At 51.9% G+C, this 12,301-nt stretch overlaps 6 protein-coding genes across 6 annotated transcripts; 3 read left to right on the top strand and 3 right to left on the bottom strand.

Moving 5' to 3' along the window:
• Window positions 1–4: 4 nt before the first annotated feature.
• M421DRAFT_104876 (uncharacterized protein) lies at window positions 5–1,675 on the bottom strand (the record flags this gene model as incomplete). Its single annotated transcript, XM_033587068.1, has 1 exon — window positions 5–1,675. The coding sequence occupies one exon, from the start codon at window positions 1,673–1,675 to the stop codon at window positions 5–7; it is 1,671 nt and encodes a 556-aa protein (XP_033443011.1).
• A 1,936-nt stretch (window positions 1,676–3,611) lies between these two features.
• Window positions 3,612–5,734, top strand: M421DRAFT_96610 (uncharacterized protein; the record flags this gene model as incomplete). The annotated part of the gene is made up of 2 exons (XM_033598404.1): window positions 3,612–4,015; window positions 4,069–5,734. 2 exons carry the CDS (start codon window positions 3,612–3,614, stop codon window positions 5,732–5,734), a joined length of 2,070 nt encoding a protein of 689 aa, XP_033443012.1.
• Window positions 5,735–5,876: 142 nt separating this feature from the next.
• On the bottom strand, window positions 5,877–6,491 carry M421DRAFT_77334 (uncharacterized protein; the record flags this gene model as incomplete). Its single annotated transcript, XM_033597311.1, has 2 exons — window positions 5,877–6,396; window positions 6,445–6,491. The coding sequence occupies 2 exons, from the start codon at window positions 6,489–6,491 to the stop codon at window positions 5,877–5,879; spliced, it is 567 nt and encodes a 188-aa protein (XP_033443013.1).
• A 190-nt stretch (window positions 6,492–6,681) lies between these two features.
• Window positions 6,682–7,866, top strand: M421DRAFT_350085 (uncharacterized protein). The gene is made up of 3 exons (XM_033589566.1): window positions 6,682–7,219; window positions 7,272–7,318; window positions 7,370–7,866. The coding sequence occupies exons 1-3, from the start codon at window positions 6,814–6,816 to the stop codon at window positions 7,844–7,846; spliced, it is 930 nt and encodes a 309-aa protein (XP_033443014.1). The 5' UTR covers window positions 6,682–6,813; the 3' UTR covers window positions 7,847–7,866.
• Window positions 7,867–7,886: 20 nt separating this feature from the next.
• On the bottom strand, window positions 7,887–8,615 carry M421DRAFT_77321 (S-adenosyl-L-methionine-dependent methyltransferase; the record flags this gene model as incomplete). Its single annotated transcript, XM_033597310.1, has 1 exon — window positions 7,887–8,615. The coding sequence occupies one exon, from the start codon at window positions 8,613–8,615 to the stop codon at window positions 7,887–7,889; it is 729 nt and encodes a 242-aa protein (XP_033443015.1).
• Window positions 8,616–8,852: 237 nt separating this feature from the next.
• Window positions 8,853–9,465, top strand: M421DRAFT_77318 (uncharacterized protein; the record flags this gene model as incomplete). Its single annotated transcript, XM_033597309.1, has 2 exons — window positions 8,853–9,059; window positions 9,115–9,465. The coding sequence occupies 2 exons, from the start codon at window positions 8,853–8,855 to the stop codon at window positions 9,463–9,465; spliced, it is 558 nt and encodes a 185-aa protein (XP_033443016.1).
• Between the last annotated feature and the right edge of the window lie 2,836 nt (window positions 9,466–12,301).

Here is a 12,301-nt window from a genome sequence, read left to right on the forward strand (position 1 = left end):
TTCATCAGACGTTTTCGGTGAAGCGCGAGCTTCGAGAGCCATCAGCAGAGTGTAGGCTCCTACCGAGTGCGGCTCGAGGTGACAGATCGGCGGGGGACGAGAAGGGGTTTGGTGACATTGGTGGGCTGAGAGTCCGATTTGTGTCGTCGAAGGGGTTTTCGGTGGGGTGGTGGATGACTGGTGTCCTTGCGGGACTTGGTCGGACGTTCATCAAGGCTGCACCACCAGCAAAGGACGTCTCGCCGACCTCCTTGCCGAATCCCCCTCCATACTCTTTGTTCAGCCCAGGTCCGCCGTATGTGCCGTGATCGTCTTGGTAGAAAGAAGAGTCGGTCATGCCGGACATATGACCGCCGCGTGCGAACTGGTCTGAGGTCATACCCTCACTGAAAGCAGACGGTAGCTTGCGTCCAGACACTCGTTGAAAGCTGCGTTCCGTGGGCGAACTGGTCTCGGCGGTCGACCTAGAGAGACCAGAAAAGCGATTGAGGAACGCGGAAGGCACGAGGCTGGCCCTTGCTGCGGGTGCTGGCGCCTGTACTTGGCGCGTTGCCTGTTGCTCATTCTCTCTAGGGTGACTGTTAGTGAGCTGGAGTGCTCCACCCTTCCCGCGCTTGTGGCGACGGAGCAACATTAGGATGATAGCCAAGATAAGAGCAGCGCCAGCGAGACTGCCTACTACGCTACCCACAACTTGCGGGGTGTCAAGAGGCGCAGTGCTACCAGTGTCAGAGTCGCCAGCAGCAGCGGCGCTAGTATCAGCAGGGGATGCCGCTGTCGCAGATCCGCTGACGCCATTCGAACTGGAGCTGCTACTTCCATGAAAAGATGAAGACACGGCGGAATCTAAAGATTCTGTGGGCGTGGCGCGGTTGGAGGATGCGGTGGTCGACAGCGAAGAGCCGGATTGTAAGGATCCTGATGCAGCTCTAGATGAGATAGCAGTTGCTGATACCATGTTGACGACAGTGGGTGACGAGTATGTGAAATCGCTCGTTGTCGAAAGTAAGGTGGACGAAGGGGATAGTATCAAAGAAGTGATCGAAGACGTGCTAGTGGAGATGCTGGATGTTGTCGACTTGGTCGTGCCCGCTGCGGTAAGTGCAGCAACAATAGATGGCTCACTGCTAGCCGTAACGCTTGATACGTACGATGCAGCGTCCGCATCGGCAGAGACTGTACTGACGCTTAATGTAGCATAGGGATATGCGGGTACTGTCAGATCGCTTGGAAATGCAGGGACAGACGGGACGGATGGAAGTGAAACACTCGGTACGGCCGGGACAGATGGTACAGAAGGCAGCGCGGCGGCGGCAGCCACAATTGGCGTGGTTGATACGGACGACACTGATGCTCGCGAAGCTTCGGTCGGTGTCGAAAGCACTGCTGACTGGGTCTCTGACGGTAGAGATGCTGTCGAAGGGACCGCAGGAGTCGATGCTGCCGCATCTGACGATTCAGAGGGCGCTGAGACATCACTAGCGTTTGTGACGGGTAGTACCTGGCTTGCTCCCGTTGAAACAGTCGAGTCTGGCTTCGTTACGGTGGTTTTGGCAACCACGTTTCCAGCGGTGTCCACGGTAGCGATGACCTCGACGTTGACGGTTTTGACGTTGGAGCCGGTGCCTTCGACCTGGGGCGCCCTTCGATGAAATCTCCGGTGAGAGTTGCTCATTATAGTCCGTCTCTTGTGTTCCCTGAACAGTGGCCTGTCGGCGGGATCCTCCTCTTGCTCGTTCAGTTTTGCTCCCCTCGGCAGTCCTCTTTCTGTTAATGTGTACTGCTGGTGGCGGTGGTTGCGCGAATCGACTCTTGATCTAAAGGGTGCGATGATATGGTCCATGGATAAACGCTACTTGCGCGCAGACGATGCTTCCAGAGGAATAGTGATGATAATTTGTCTGTGTTCGCGGAACATGAGCTCCGAATGATTGGATCCAGTTGATGGTAGTCGCAAGCGATGCTAGGCCGTGCTAATGAGGGGACGTATGGGCGTTGGCCGATGCAGTAGTCCAGTCAATGGATGCAGTAGATGGGGCGCGTGGTGCGTAGTGCGTGGAGCGTGAGTGAATGTCGAGAAGCGAGCGGCTGCCAAGATCTGGCTGGGGTGAAGGAACGACTGATAGGGGCAATGATTAGAGTGCCCAGCGCATCACGATGCGGTATAACTACACACCTAGGCGCGGTCAATGGGCCAGCATGAACTGCGCGATGAGGTTGCCTGCGCGAGCAGGTGGACGGGGGCCGCGACTATGAGGCAGCAAGGCTCGCTATGGCGGGTGGGTTTGCTACAGCCGGTGCGCTGTGTATTGTGGATGGTGCAACAGACGGACAGGGCGGGGCTAGCGATGTGTGCGACGGCGGACTAAAGGTTGCAGTCTGAATCGAAAGGGGCCTGGGCGTGGAGTCCTGCGCTCAGACAAAGACACTGGCTCTTTCAGGGTCTCTCTGTGTCCTCCTCCTTTGCCGGGCGCACTGCGAGCGGGGCTTGTCGACGTCGCAGCGGAAGGCTGGTGAGAGGAAGAAGCTCGAGGGCGCTGGGACAAGCACACAGTGCAGTGGAAAGAGCAGCAAGCAGCGGCGAGTGAGCCGCGAAGCCTGGGCGGTTGTTGTGGGGCGGACTGCTGGGATTATTGGGTAAAGGCGAAATTGGCTCGTCCGTGTGCTGTCTATTTCGGTACCTCCCACGATGACGCGCAGAGCTCACCACAAATGGACGGGTTGGAGAAGCTTAAAACGCTTGGAGGGGAATGTTGAGCTTCTTTCATGTTGCCTCGCTCAATCAAAGCAGCAGATCGATTAGCCGCTTGCGAGCGCGACAAGAGTGGAGAGCACAGTGATTCGAAGTCACGCACGGCAGAACAAGTTGGTTAGTGCAGCCAAGCTCGCCCTGCAGACGCCAGGAACGCGCCTTCCACTTTGCCAGACTGCTGGGGCCTTGCTGGAGCTTCAATCTCTTTAGGCGCCACCATCCTTTAAGGGCTACTGTCTGTCGTAGCCTGTGACCCTTTGCGCAACGGACACCACCAGCGAGCACCAGCCTGCTGTTCCTCCAGAAAAGCCATGCTGTTTCTAGCCTTGCGTGGCTTTAGACATCTACTGCCAAGCCATGCTGGCCGTCTGGCTAACCCCCTCGTTGATTGCCGACGATTGACTGGGGGCTATTGGAGTTGCTTCAGAAATCTAGCACGTCTGTCTAGAGGAGGGATGGCTGCGTGACTGCACGGCCAAATTTCCTTTTGGTCATCTCATCCGTCAGAATTCGTCTTCATCCACGCGTCGCAGCTCACATGAAGGACAAGTGCATTTCACGTGGAGATGAGGCTCTGCTCTCGATTTTCGGCAAGTCTGCATCGCCTGTCGCGGCTACTTTCTGATTTGCGGTCGTAATCTATCGTCCTTCGTACTGAACATCAGGGCTGGCCAGCTGCCGGATTCTCAACGTTCAAGGACCCCGCACATTCTGCACCGCCACTATCTATTGCGACTCCCAAGTCGACACCAGACTCGTCTTCCTTTGTAGCCAGCTAAATTGATAAACAATGCATCCTACCTGATTGTGCGCCAACTGAGTGGTGTGCGCAGCCCGTCACCGCTTACCAAATCTCAAAATGACGTCGCTATCGAATCTTGCAGATCAGGATGAAGCCAACAGCAACAGCAACAACAGAAGAGCCCCACCGCCGCTTCCCCCGCGAGCCTCACAACCAAACGAAATGAACTCACCTCCTAGCTATACATCGGTCATGGCCATGTCGTCACACGATCCGCGGTCTTCATCGACACAATCTTTGATTCCAGACCCTTCCCTGGAGAACACGGGCCGCCGCCGCATACTGCTTGTGTACGTCCATGGCTTCATGGGCAATGAGACAAGTTTCAGAAGCTTCCCAGCCCACGTGCATAATCTTGTCGCTGTGACACTTGCGGACACGCACGTGGTGCATACCAAGATTTATCCCAGATATCGCGCGCGTTACAGTCTGGAACAGGCCAGAGATCAATTCTCCGCATGGTAAGCCACACAAACTAGGGCCGTACTAGAGGCAGAACACTGACCTCTGTCAGGCTGGCGCCACATGAGGACCAATGGACGGACGTAATACTTCTCGGTCACTCCATGGGAGGGTTGCTTGCTGCAGATGTCACTTTGCTATTCCGTCATCGTATCATCGGCATCATCAACTTTGACGTACCATTCGTTGGCATGCACCCTGGTATCATCAAAGCAGGTCTTGGGAGCATCTTCACAAAAGCACCACCACCGGAAGACAAGATACTCACGTCGCCCGCAACAGGATCCAAGCCTAGCCGAATGAGTACAATCTTCAACCCAAAGCCTGCGGATCCCAACTACAACCCATCATTTGCCAACGATGTTCATCTGCCAGTGCGGAAGGGCTTGGACAATGCATTGCATTGGTTCAACAAGCATTCGAACAACATCAAGGAGGCTGGAAAGGGACTCGTCAAGTCTCACTTTGAATTTGGCAGCGCCATGGCCGACTACAAGGAATTGAAAGATCGATATGCGCGCGTGCGCGCTCTTGAAGAAGAAGAAGAGACGAAACGAAGGATGGGCAACCCAGATGTGCGATCGCCGCCTCGGATACGGTTTGTCAACTACTACACTGCAAGCACAGGCAGACCGAAGAAACCAAAATCACCCAAAAGCCCGTCGCCGTCTCGACCAGGAAGCTTGTCGCTACAGCATCAGGATAGCGATGCGAGCGGCCTGGTCACACAGCCGCAACAAGATCTCAACAGATTGAACTCCGAGCCTGGTACACCTTCACCTTTGTCGATTGACGTCAAAGAGCACCGTGGGTCTGATGTGGTTTCTGCTACACTGCCTGAAATTCTCTCTGGGACAAGTCCGTCAAAGAAGCTTCCAGACCAGGACAGCGGTCGACTGATACTACCAGAAATTCCACCCATACCACAGGAGCCACATTTTGTAGACACTGCGCAGATCGCCGACAAGACCCAACGTCGGGTGGCAGAAAGAGAATACGACGAAGCCCTTGAAGCGTACCAGAAAGCTGTGAAAGCTCGCAACAAAATCATCAACGAGCGTGAAGATATGGAGGAAGCATGGGAAGTGCAGCGGCAACAGCATATCACAGTGCCACTCCCACCTCAGTCCAAGGCAGAGCTTACTGGTGAAGAGCTCAGACTCGCGCAAGAGAAGGGAAGAATGGCAAGAGAGCAAGCGCGTTTGGAAGGCAGAGAGTACCATTCACCTGCCGAAGATATTACGGCGAGCGTCGAAGAAACTCCCAGCACAGCGACACCAGGTTTAGAGTCCGGCCTGCACACCATGCAACTTGGCGACGCAACCTCCCACAGTCCTTACTCCAACTACTCCTTCTCCCGCAGCGCTATCCTCAGCCAAACCTCACCCGACGATCAAGCCTCCGTCACCGACTCCAACTACACAAGCAACACCACCGAGGCCGCTGACAGCAGCGACACCAAGTCCGACAAGAAGAAGAAAGAGAAGAAACTCGGCAAATTCTGCATGTTACCGCCCAAAGATGGCGATGGACATAAAGACCCCACCTGGATCCGGGTATATATGGAGGACATGGATGAGGTTGCTGCACATACAAGTTTATTCTTCATGAACGAGACGTATGAGAGACTTGTCGGGGATGTTGGGGATCGGATCGAGGAGTGGGTCAGGGAGGCGGACAGTGTCAGAGTTGTGAGGGAGATGAGTGGGATGGCATGATCTTTGCCATCGTACCCGAGGGAGGTATTGTCTAGCATGTTATTGATCAGCACTCAAGCACGCTTCAAGGCTTTCAGTTTTCTCGCCTTATCTACATCTGCCCAAGCCTCCCCACATCCATGTCTCCCTTACCTCCACCCCGTTACAAAGCGACGTGCTGCAAGCTCAAACCCGCTCCAAGCACCGCCCCGTACCAGATCATCGCCCCTAACCCCACGAGATTCGTGATACTGCTAATCCCGTGCAAAATACTAAACTTCCTGTTCAACTTTTGCATCTCCTCACTGTGCGGGCCCTTGTCATACGCCGCCTTGCCATCCCTTGTCTCCTGATGCTTCCTAATCTTCATAATCTCCGTCGTCTTGGGGCCCACGTAGACCAAGTTAGCGACGGCAGTGACGAGCATGGTGCCGATCAGCCACACATTGAGGCGGTCGGTGGGGCTCTGCAGGACCGGGGTGGAGGACAGGTACGGCACAAGGCGCGATGCGCCGGAGGGGTAGGTCAGCAGCATCGCGAGCGGCGTGACCGTCTGCAGCGTGAAGTACACGGGGAATGTGTGTTTTTGAAGCGTGGAGAATTGCGGCCGCGGGAGCACTTTGAAGGCGACAACGCCGGCAATGAAGGATTGGAAGAGCGTGCTGCCGAGGAGGGTGCCATAGCTGATAGCGTCAATTTAGGTAAGGCTGTGCAGGTGAGGGTAGGCAAACCTGAGTAAATGGTATGTAGCCGGGTTCTTGAACGAGTACGAAGCCATGCTTGCGAAAGGCAGTGGGTGATGCTATTCGAGATGTGTGTATTTCCTAGATGTATTGGAGGTCCTTCTAGCACTGTACCCTGGGTGCTACAAATGGGTAAATGGTCTATAAAAGAGTGCGTATTGATACTCATCAGTGGCGCGACATCTCTATATACCTAGTCCATGCGTAGCCGCGATGGTCCGCAATCGATGATGATCTCACTCTATCTCCAACGCGTGATCCCTGTCACCGCCAACTCAATCCCTCCAAGCGCGAAGCCCCACCTACACCATCTTGAACTCACATTCGACTCAAACACCCCACAAACGCACACGCGCAATGCTGCTGCCGACGTTGATCGACTTACGGCGGCCAGAAGGGAAAGAGCTCGACCCCGAGGATATCTTTGGATCCTCCCTCGGCGGCGTCTTCACCGACGACCTGCAGAACCAACACGGCGACGACCCAGAAACCGTCATTGTGTACAAGAATGCACAACACGGCAATCTCGAGTTCCAGACCGCGGACATAAATGGCGAGGAGGAGAGGCGGAAGATGGCACACTATTTATGGAACGCTGGCGTACTCATGGCCGAGCTTGTAGGCGGAAGGCCAGAGGAGGGGCAGAGTTTGCAGATTGATGTGTTTGGGAATGAGGGCTGGAAGGATGGCGAGTGGTGGGTGAGCAGAGAGGAGGAGAGACTGTGGAGTGTGGAGGGCGAGAGCGTGATTGAGCTTGGTGCAGGTGCGTTGGGTTGAGCGCAATTGAAGAGATGGCTGATGGAACGTCGATGCAGGCGTAGGACTGGCCGGTGTCATGAGTGCCCTTGCTGGCGCTGAGAAAGTAAGCTGAGCAAGTTCAAGTTTGGCTTTGTCGATGCTAAAGAACCCCCAGGTTGCTATCACAGACTACCCAGCCCCACCGATCCTCTACGCGATCAAAGCCAATGTCACAAAGAACATCAAACCACCTCTGCAGTCGCGGATGACTGTCGAGGGCCATCTCTGGGGCGACACTTCCTCTGACTTTGCAATCGCCAACGCACACAAATATACGCGGGTCCTGGCAGCAGATTGTTTATGGATGCTGGGAGAGCACGAGAACTTGGCGAAGTCGATGCTTCACTTCCTTGCCGAAACTCCAGATGCGAGAGCCTTGTGTATAGCCGGTTTCCATACCGGCCGTGCTAAGCTTGTGATATTCTTCGAGGACGTAGTCCCTCAGCAGGGACTGGAGGTGGAGGAAATGTACGAGATGGACGCAGATGGCGTACGGCGGCCCTGGGCAAGGGAGAGAGATGGAGGCAGAGAGGACATCGGCGAGCGGAAGAAATGGCTGGTGGTAGCACGGCTACGGCGGCGGGCCGTTTGATGTTCGCAAATCGTGACCGTGCAGCGAGATAGTCCGTTGCTCAGGCCTTGCGCCTGAAGCACAGAGTGCAAACACTCGTCCCTGTCTTCCCTCCAAATGTGAAGCTGGGGTACTTCGCCTTGTTCTCATACACCAGCTCGCCGCCCTCGACATCGAACCACCCCTTCACCTCTTCTTCGGTCCAATTGCAGCTCGTGATCAAAAATCTTCCCCCTTTCTTGATCAGCTTCTCAACCTTCTCTCTGTACCCCTCACATATCCTCCTTCCCTGCACATCAGTCTCCTGTGCAAGGCAGATGGCATCAAATGTGCCCTTGTCCAGCACAATATCAAACCCCTCGCCCAACCACTCTCCCGCCCCTTCACCAAGCAGATCCCACTCGTAGAAGCGTATATCTTCATACTCGTCACCCTTGCTATCTCTGATCTCATTCGCAAGCTCCACACTCTGCGGTGCATAATCCACACCGACCATCTCGCCCTCCCACTCATCCTCTCTCAGCGCAAACAACAGATGCCCGTTCCCAGTTCCCAGGTCCAGGAATCGCGTCGGAGCCTCGTCGCTAGACGTGTATTTGTGCAATTGCGCCTCGTCCGACAGGTTCTCGAGGAACGAAAGCATGCGCTCCTCTGCGCCCGCGTCGCTGAACCATATTGTGCCCTCGTCGTCCGGGTTCAAGGAGAAGTTTGAACGCTCGGTGGTGTAGGCCGCATCCCAGTAGGATTTGGTGCCCAACTCCGAGGTGTTGAGGTGTTCGGGATTCGACATGGTGGGCGTTGTGTTGTTGTTCTCGCTGCGACCGCCTCGGCTTGGTTCACAGTTTTGGCTTGGAGGGGCTGGTTGGACCCTTGCAAGGGTCCGATGAACGCAATCTGGCCAGGAACAATGACGTAGTTGAGCGGTCGAACAGCCGCACCACTTCGCTATACTTCATTCCAACATTCAGAACACAACAACAGTGCATTCAATCTTGACTTCATCGTTATCCTCGACGACCAATCCACCATGAGCGACTCTGTATCCGCCATCAGCACCCTCCCACCGCTCATCTTCGCATCAGTCCTCTCAGCCTACGGTCTGTACCTGTGCAAAGAGAATATCACCCGCCTGCAGCAATACGAAAAAGCCTCCGAAGAAGCCGCCGAATGGAGCAACACAGCTGCCCAGCGGCTAAACAAAACACGCTCAACGCAGACCAGCGGGACGCTATCCGTAAGCCCTCTCCATCACCTCCCCATGCCAGACGCAACAGCTGACACGCCCACAGTTAGCCCTCTCCTTCCTCGCCGCAACGACCCTCCCCTTCCTCTGTTCGAAACACACATCCACGTTCCTCAGCATCACCGGCCTCGCGCTCGGCGCCGGCCTGTACACCGCACGCACCCACATGGCCAACTTCTGGAACGAGTCAAAGCAGACCAAGATCCCGTTTGTCGAGAAGTTCAACGACGCCATCAGGGGCAGCGAGAGGGTCGTGGCGATCCTGGAGACACTGGCGTTTAGCTGGGGCGTGGCGGGGTGTGTGTGGGCGCTTGACTGGGAGCTGTTGGGTGTCGGGATTTGGGGTGGCGTTACGGCTGCGAGAAGCGTGTGGATGGTTAAGCATGGTGCAGTTTGAGGGGCCGAGTTCAAAGGGCAAAGACAGTGAATAATCGAAGTTTGAGTTCAACGTAATCATTGTCGTTTTGCACGTTCTTTGCCTCTGGGCAGCGTCTCTGACGGCTTTGGTACGACTGTTGGAGCTAACTGTTCACTGGTCGATACGCGGGGACTGTTCGAGGCTGCCGCCCTCTGATTGGCCAGCTCGTTAGTTCCCGCTCCCACACACATTTAGATAAGCGCTCCGTAGTACTAAAATACACAAGATCACCCACCACATTCATCAGGTTATAAGCACTCTTGTTTTCAACAAATATTTAACCTAGTGCGCTAGAGCAGTTGCCAGCAACGTAAAGGGAGGTTGCGACGTTGTTAGAGTTGTGTTTCTGCAAGTGTAACCTACTGTCTAATCTTGCAGAACGTGCACTACTAACGTAAGCGGCAACTGAGCTGCACGGGCAACTGAGCTGCACGGGCAACTGAGCTGCGCAATTAATGCAGCTATCTACCCTAACACATTGAAAAACCTAACACTACAATATCGTATTATAACGTAGATTATCACCGAGCCAGCCATATCACCGAACTAGCCATTTTCTCTTAGCACAACTAACACAAGTTACTACAACTACAACTACTTGCTAGTAAACAGTGACCTAGTATAACGTAGATTATCACCGAGCCGGCCATATCACCAAACCAGCCACTTTCTCTTGGCACAACCACCTTTTACCCTAACACAACATACCTTAACAACAACAACTTCAGAATACTACTAGAGAAGGCAGAGTTATCCTTGCTATCTAGGCCTTCTACGCTAGCTAATTTCGCAGTATCTACAGTGCTGCTAGAGTGTTGAACGTACCTTATTAGTAGGTCTCTAATTACCTTCACAATATTATGTTTTAACTAGACATACACACTAATTGCTAGAAACTTACTATACTAGAGGAGCAGACAATTGTCTAGTATACACTTAACCTTAATTCACAAGGATATGCGCCCTAGCTATATAAGGTAGCAGATATAGCTAATAAGATACTTAGTGTGCGTGGTGAAGAGCCTGTTAGCAAACTATAGGCTAGCAGGCTTGTGACGCGTTTAGACAAGCTTAAAATAGCCTTTAATTAAGCTAAGGATAGACAGAGAATACTATAGGAAGATCCTAAGATAATTAGTGCATAGTTTAAGCTAGTAGAGGATACTTAAGTTAAGTATAGCATTTGTAATAATAATATGCACAACTTTAATAAAACTAGGTTCTAGATAGGTGTTGCTTTGTCTTTAAAGGTTGTAACAGGCTTAGAGAGACGTGCTCAGCCAGAGCTTGTTTAGCCAGGTGATCGCGAGTAGGTTACTGTTATCTAGAGCATCTGCGCTGCTAGGTATATAACCCTGCCTTTCATCATCTACAAATAACACGTCCACATCTCTGCCTAGTATAAGGAAACAGATATACCCTACAATTAGAAGCTCTTAGTCTCTAAGAATAGTAAGACAAACAACATACTTAGCCTTAAGTAGTTAAAGCACTTTAACACGCATATAAAGACGTGTTAGGTAGGAGTGTATAGGTTGCTTATCTTAGACAGCTATAAGAGCTATCTTAACTAGGAGTTTAAGGACTATTACCTAGAGAACTAAATCCTTATATTCTATATACTACCTTACTTATTACACATCCTCTAGCTACTTAACATAGTCTATTTCTTACTATTAAAGTATAAGTACTCCTAATACATTTAAGACTTAGTATACTAACACATCTTCTATATTAATAAGGAAGGCTTCCTACTAGCCTTTAGGGACATGTTCCTTAATATATTTATAAAGGTTAACTACTAAAAGGCCTTTAAGGTATTAGGGCTTATTCCTACTAATATATAAGTAGTGTTAGATTGCCTTAAAGTGCAGCTGCATACCCTACTAGCAGTACCTCTACCTAAAACACTGTAGTAATCTAAGACGCTAAGCAATACACACAAGTTTAGGTCTTAATCTAAGCTTGTAAGCAATCCTTCTAACAATTACTAAGTGTAGCGCAAGAGGGGTTCTTAAAGCTTATAAAAGGGGCTAAAGAGATGCTGCATAAAAATGTCCTTATTAAGGCCTATGTGCAAGAGCTTAAAGAGTAATTAGTAGTAATAACTAAGAGAAAATCGCGTAAGAGAAAGCAGATTCAGCATAGTGGCACACTTAAGTATGGCCCAGCAGCATCGCAGGTAGCTGCTGAGGCGTGTGTAGCAGCTTAGCTATCTAAGAAGACTTGGGGTAGAGGTGGTTAACTAGGAGCTTAGTTAACTGTTTAGCGCTGTAGGAACTATAGCAAGACTAGACACAACGCACAAACGTGCTAGGAGGGTGCAGAAACATCTTCTAAATCTGATGCAAGCACGCAGTATGCTAGGTTACTATTTAATAGTAAGTAGTTGTAGTTATAGTAACTTGTGTTAGTCGTGCTAAGAGAAAATGGCTGGTTCAGTGATATGGCCAGCTTGGTGATAATCTACGTTACTGCGTGTTTGCATTAGATTTAGAAGATGTTTCTGCACCCTCCTAGCACGTTTGTGCGTTGTGTCTAGTCTTGCTGCAGTTCCTACAGCGCTAAACAGTTAACTAAGCTCCTAGTTGATTACCTCTACCCTAAGTCTTCTTAGATGGCTAAGCTGCTACAGACGCCTCAGCAGCTACCTGCGATGCTGCTAGGCCATACTCAAGTGTGCCACTATGCTAAATCTTACGCGATTTTCTCTTAGTTATTTGTCAGATTCTCGTACTGTGAGCCAGAGTATGTGCTTAACGAGATCTTAGGTGGTATAATGATATATTGATGATCGTGGCCATGGTGTTTTTCT

The sequence above is a fragment of the Didymella exigua genome, assembly GCF_010094145.1.
Source record: "Didymella exigua CBS 183.55 unplaced genomic scaffold M421scaffold_61, whole genome shotgun sequence".
In the NCBI taxonomy this organism is placed as follows: Eukaryota; Fungi; Ascomycota; class Dothideomycetes; order Pleosporales; family Didymellaceae; genus Didymella; species Didymella exigua.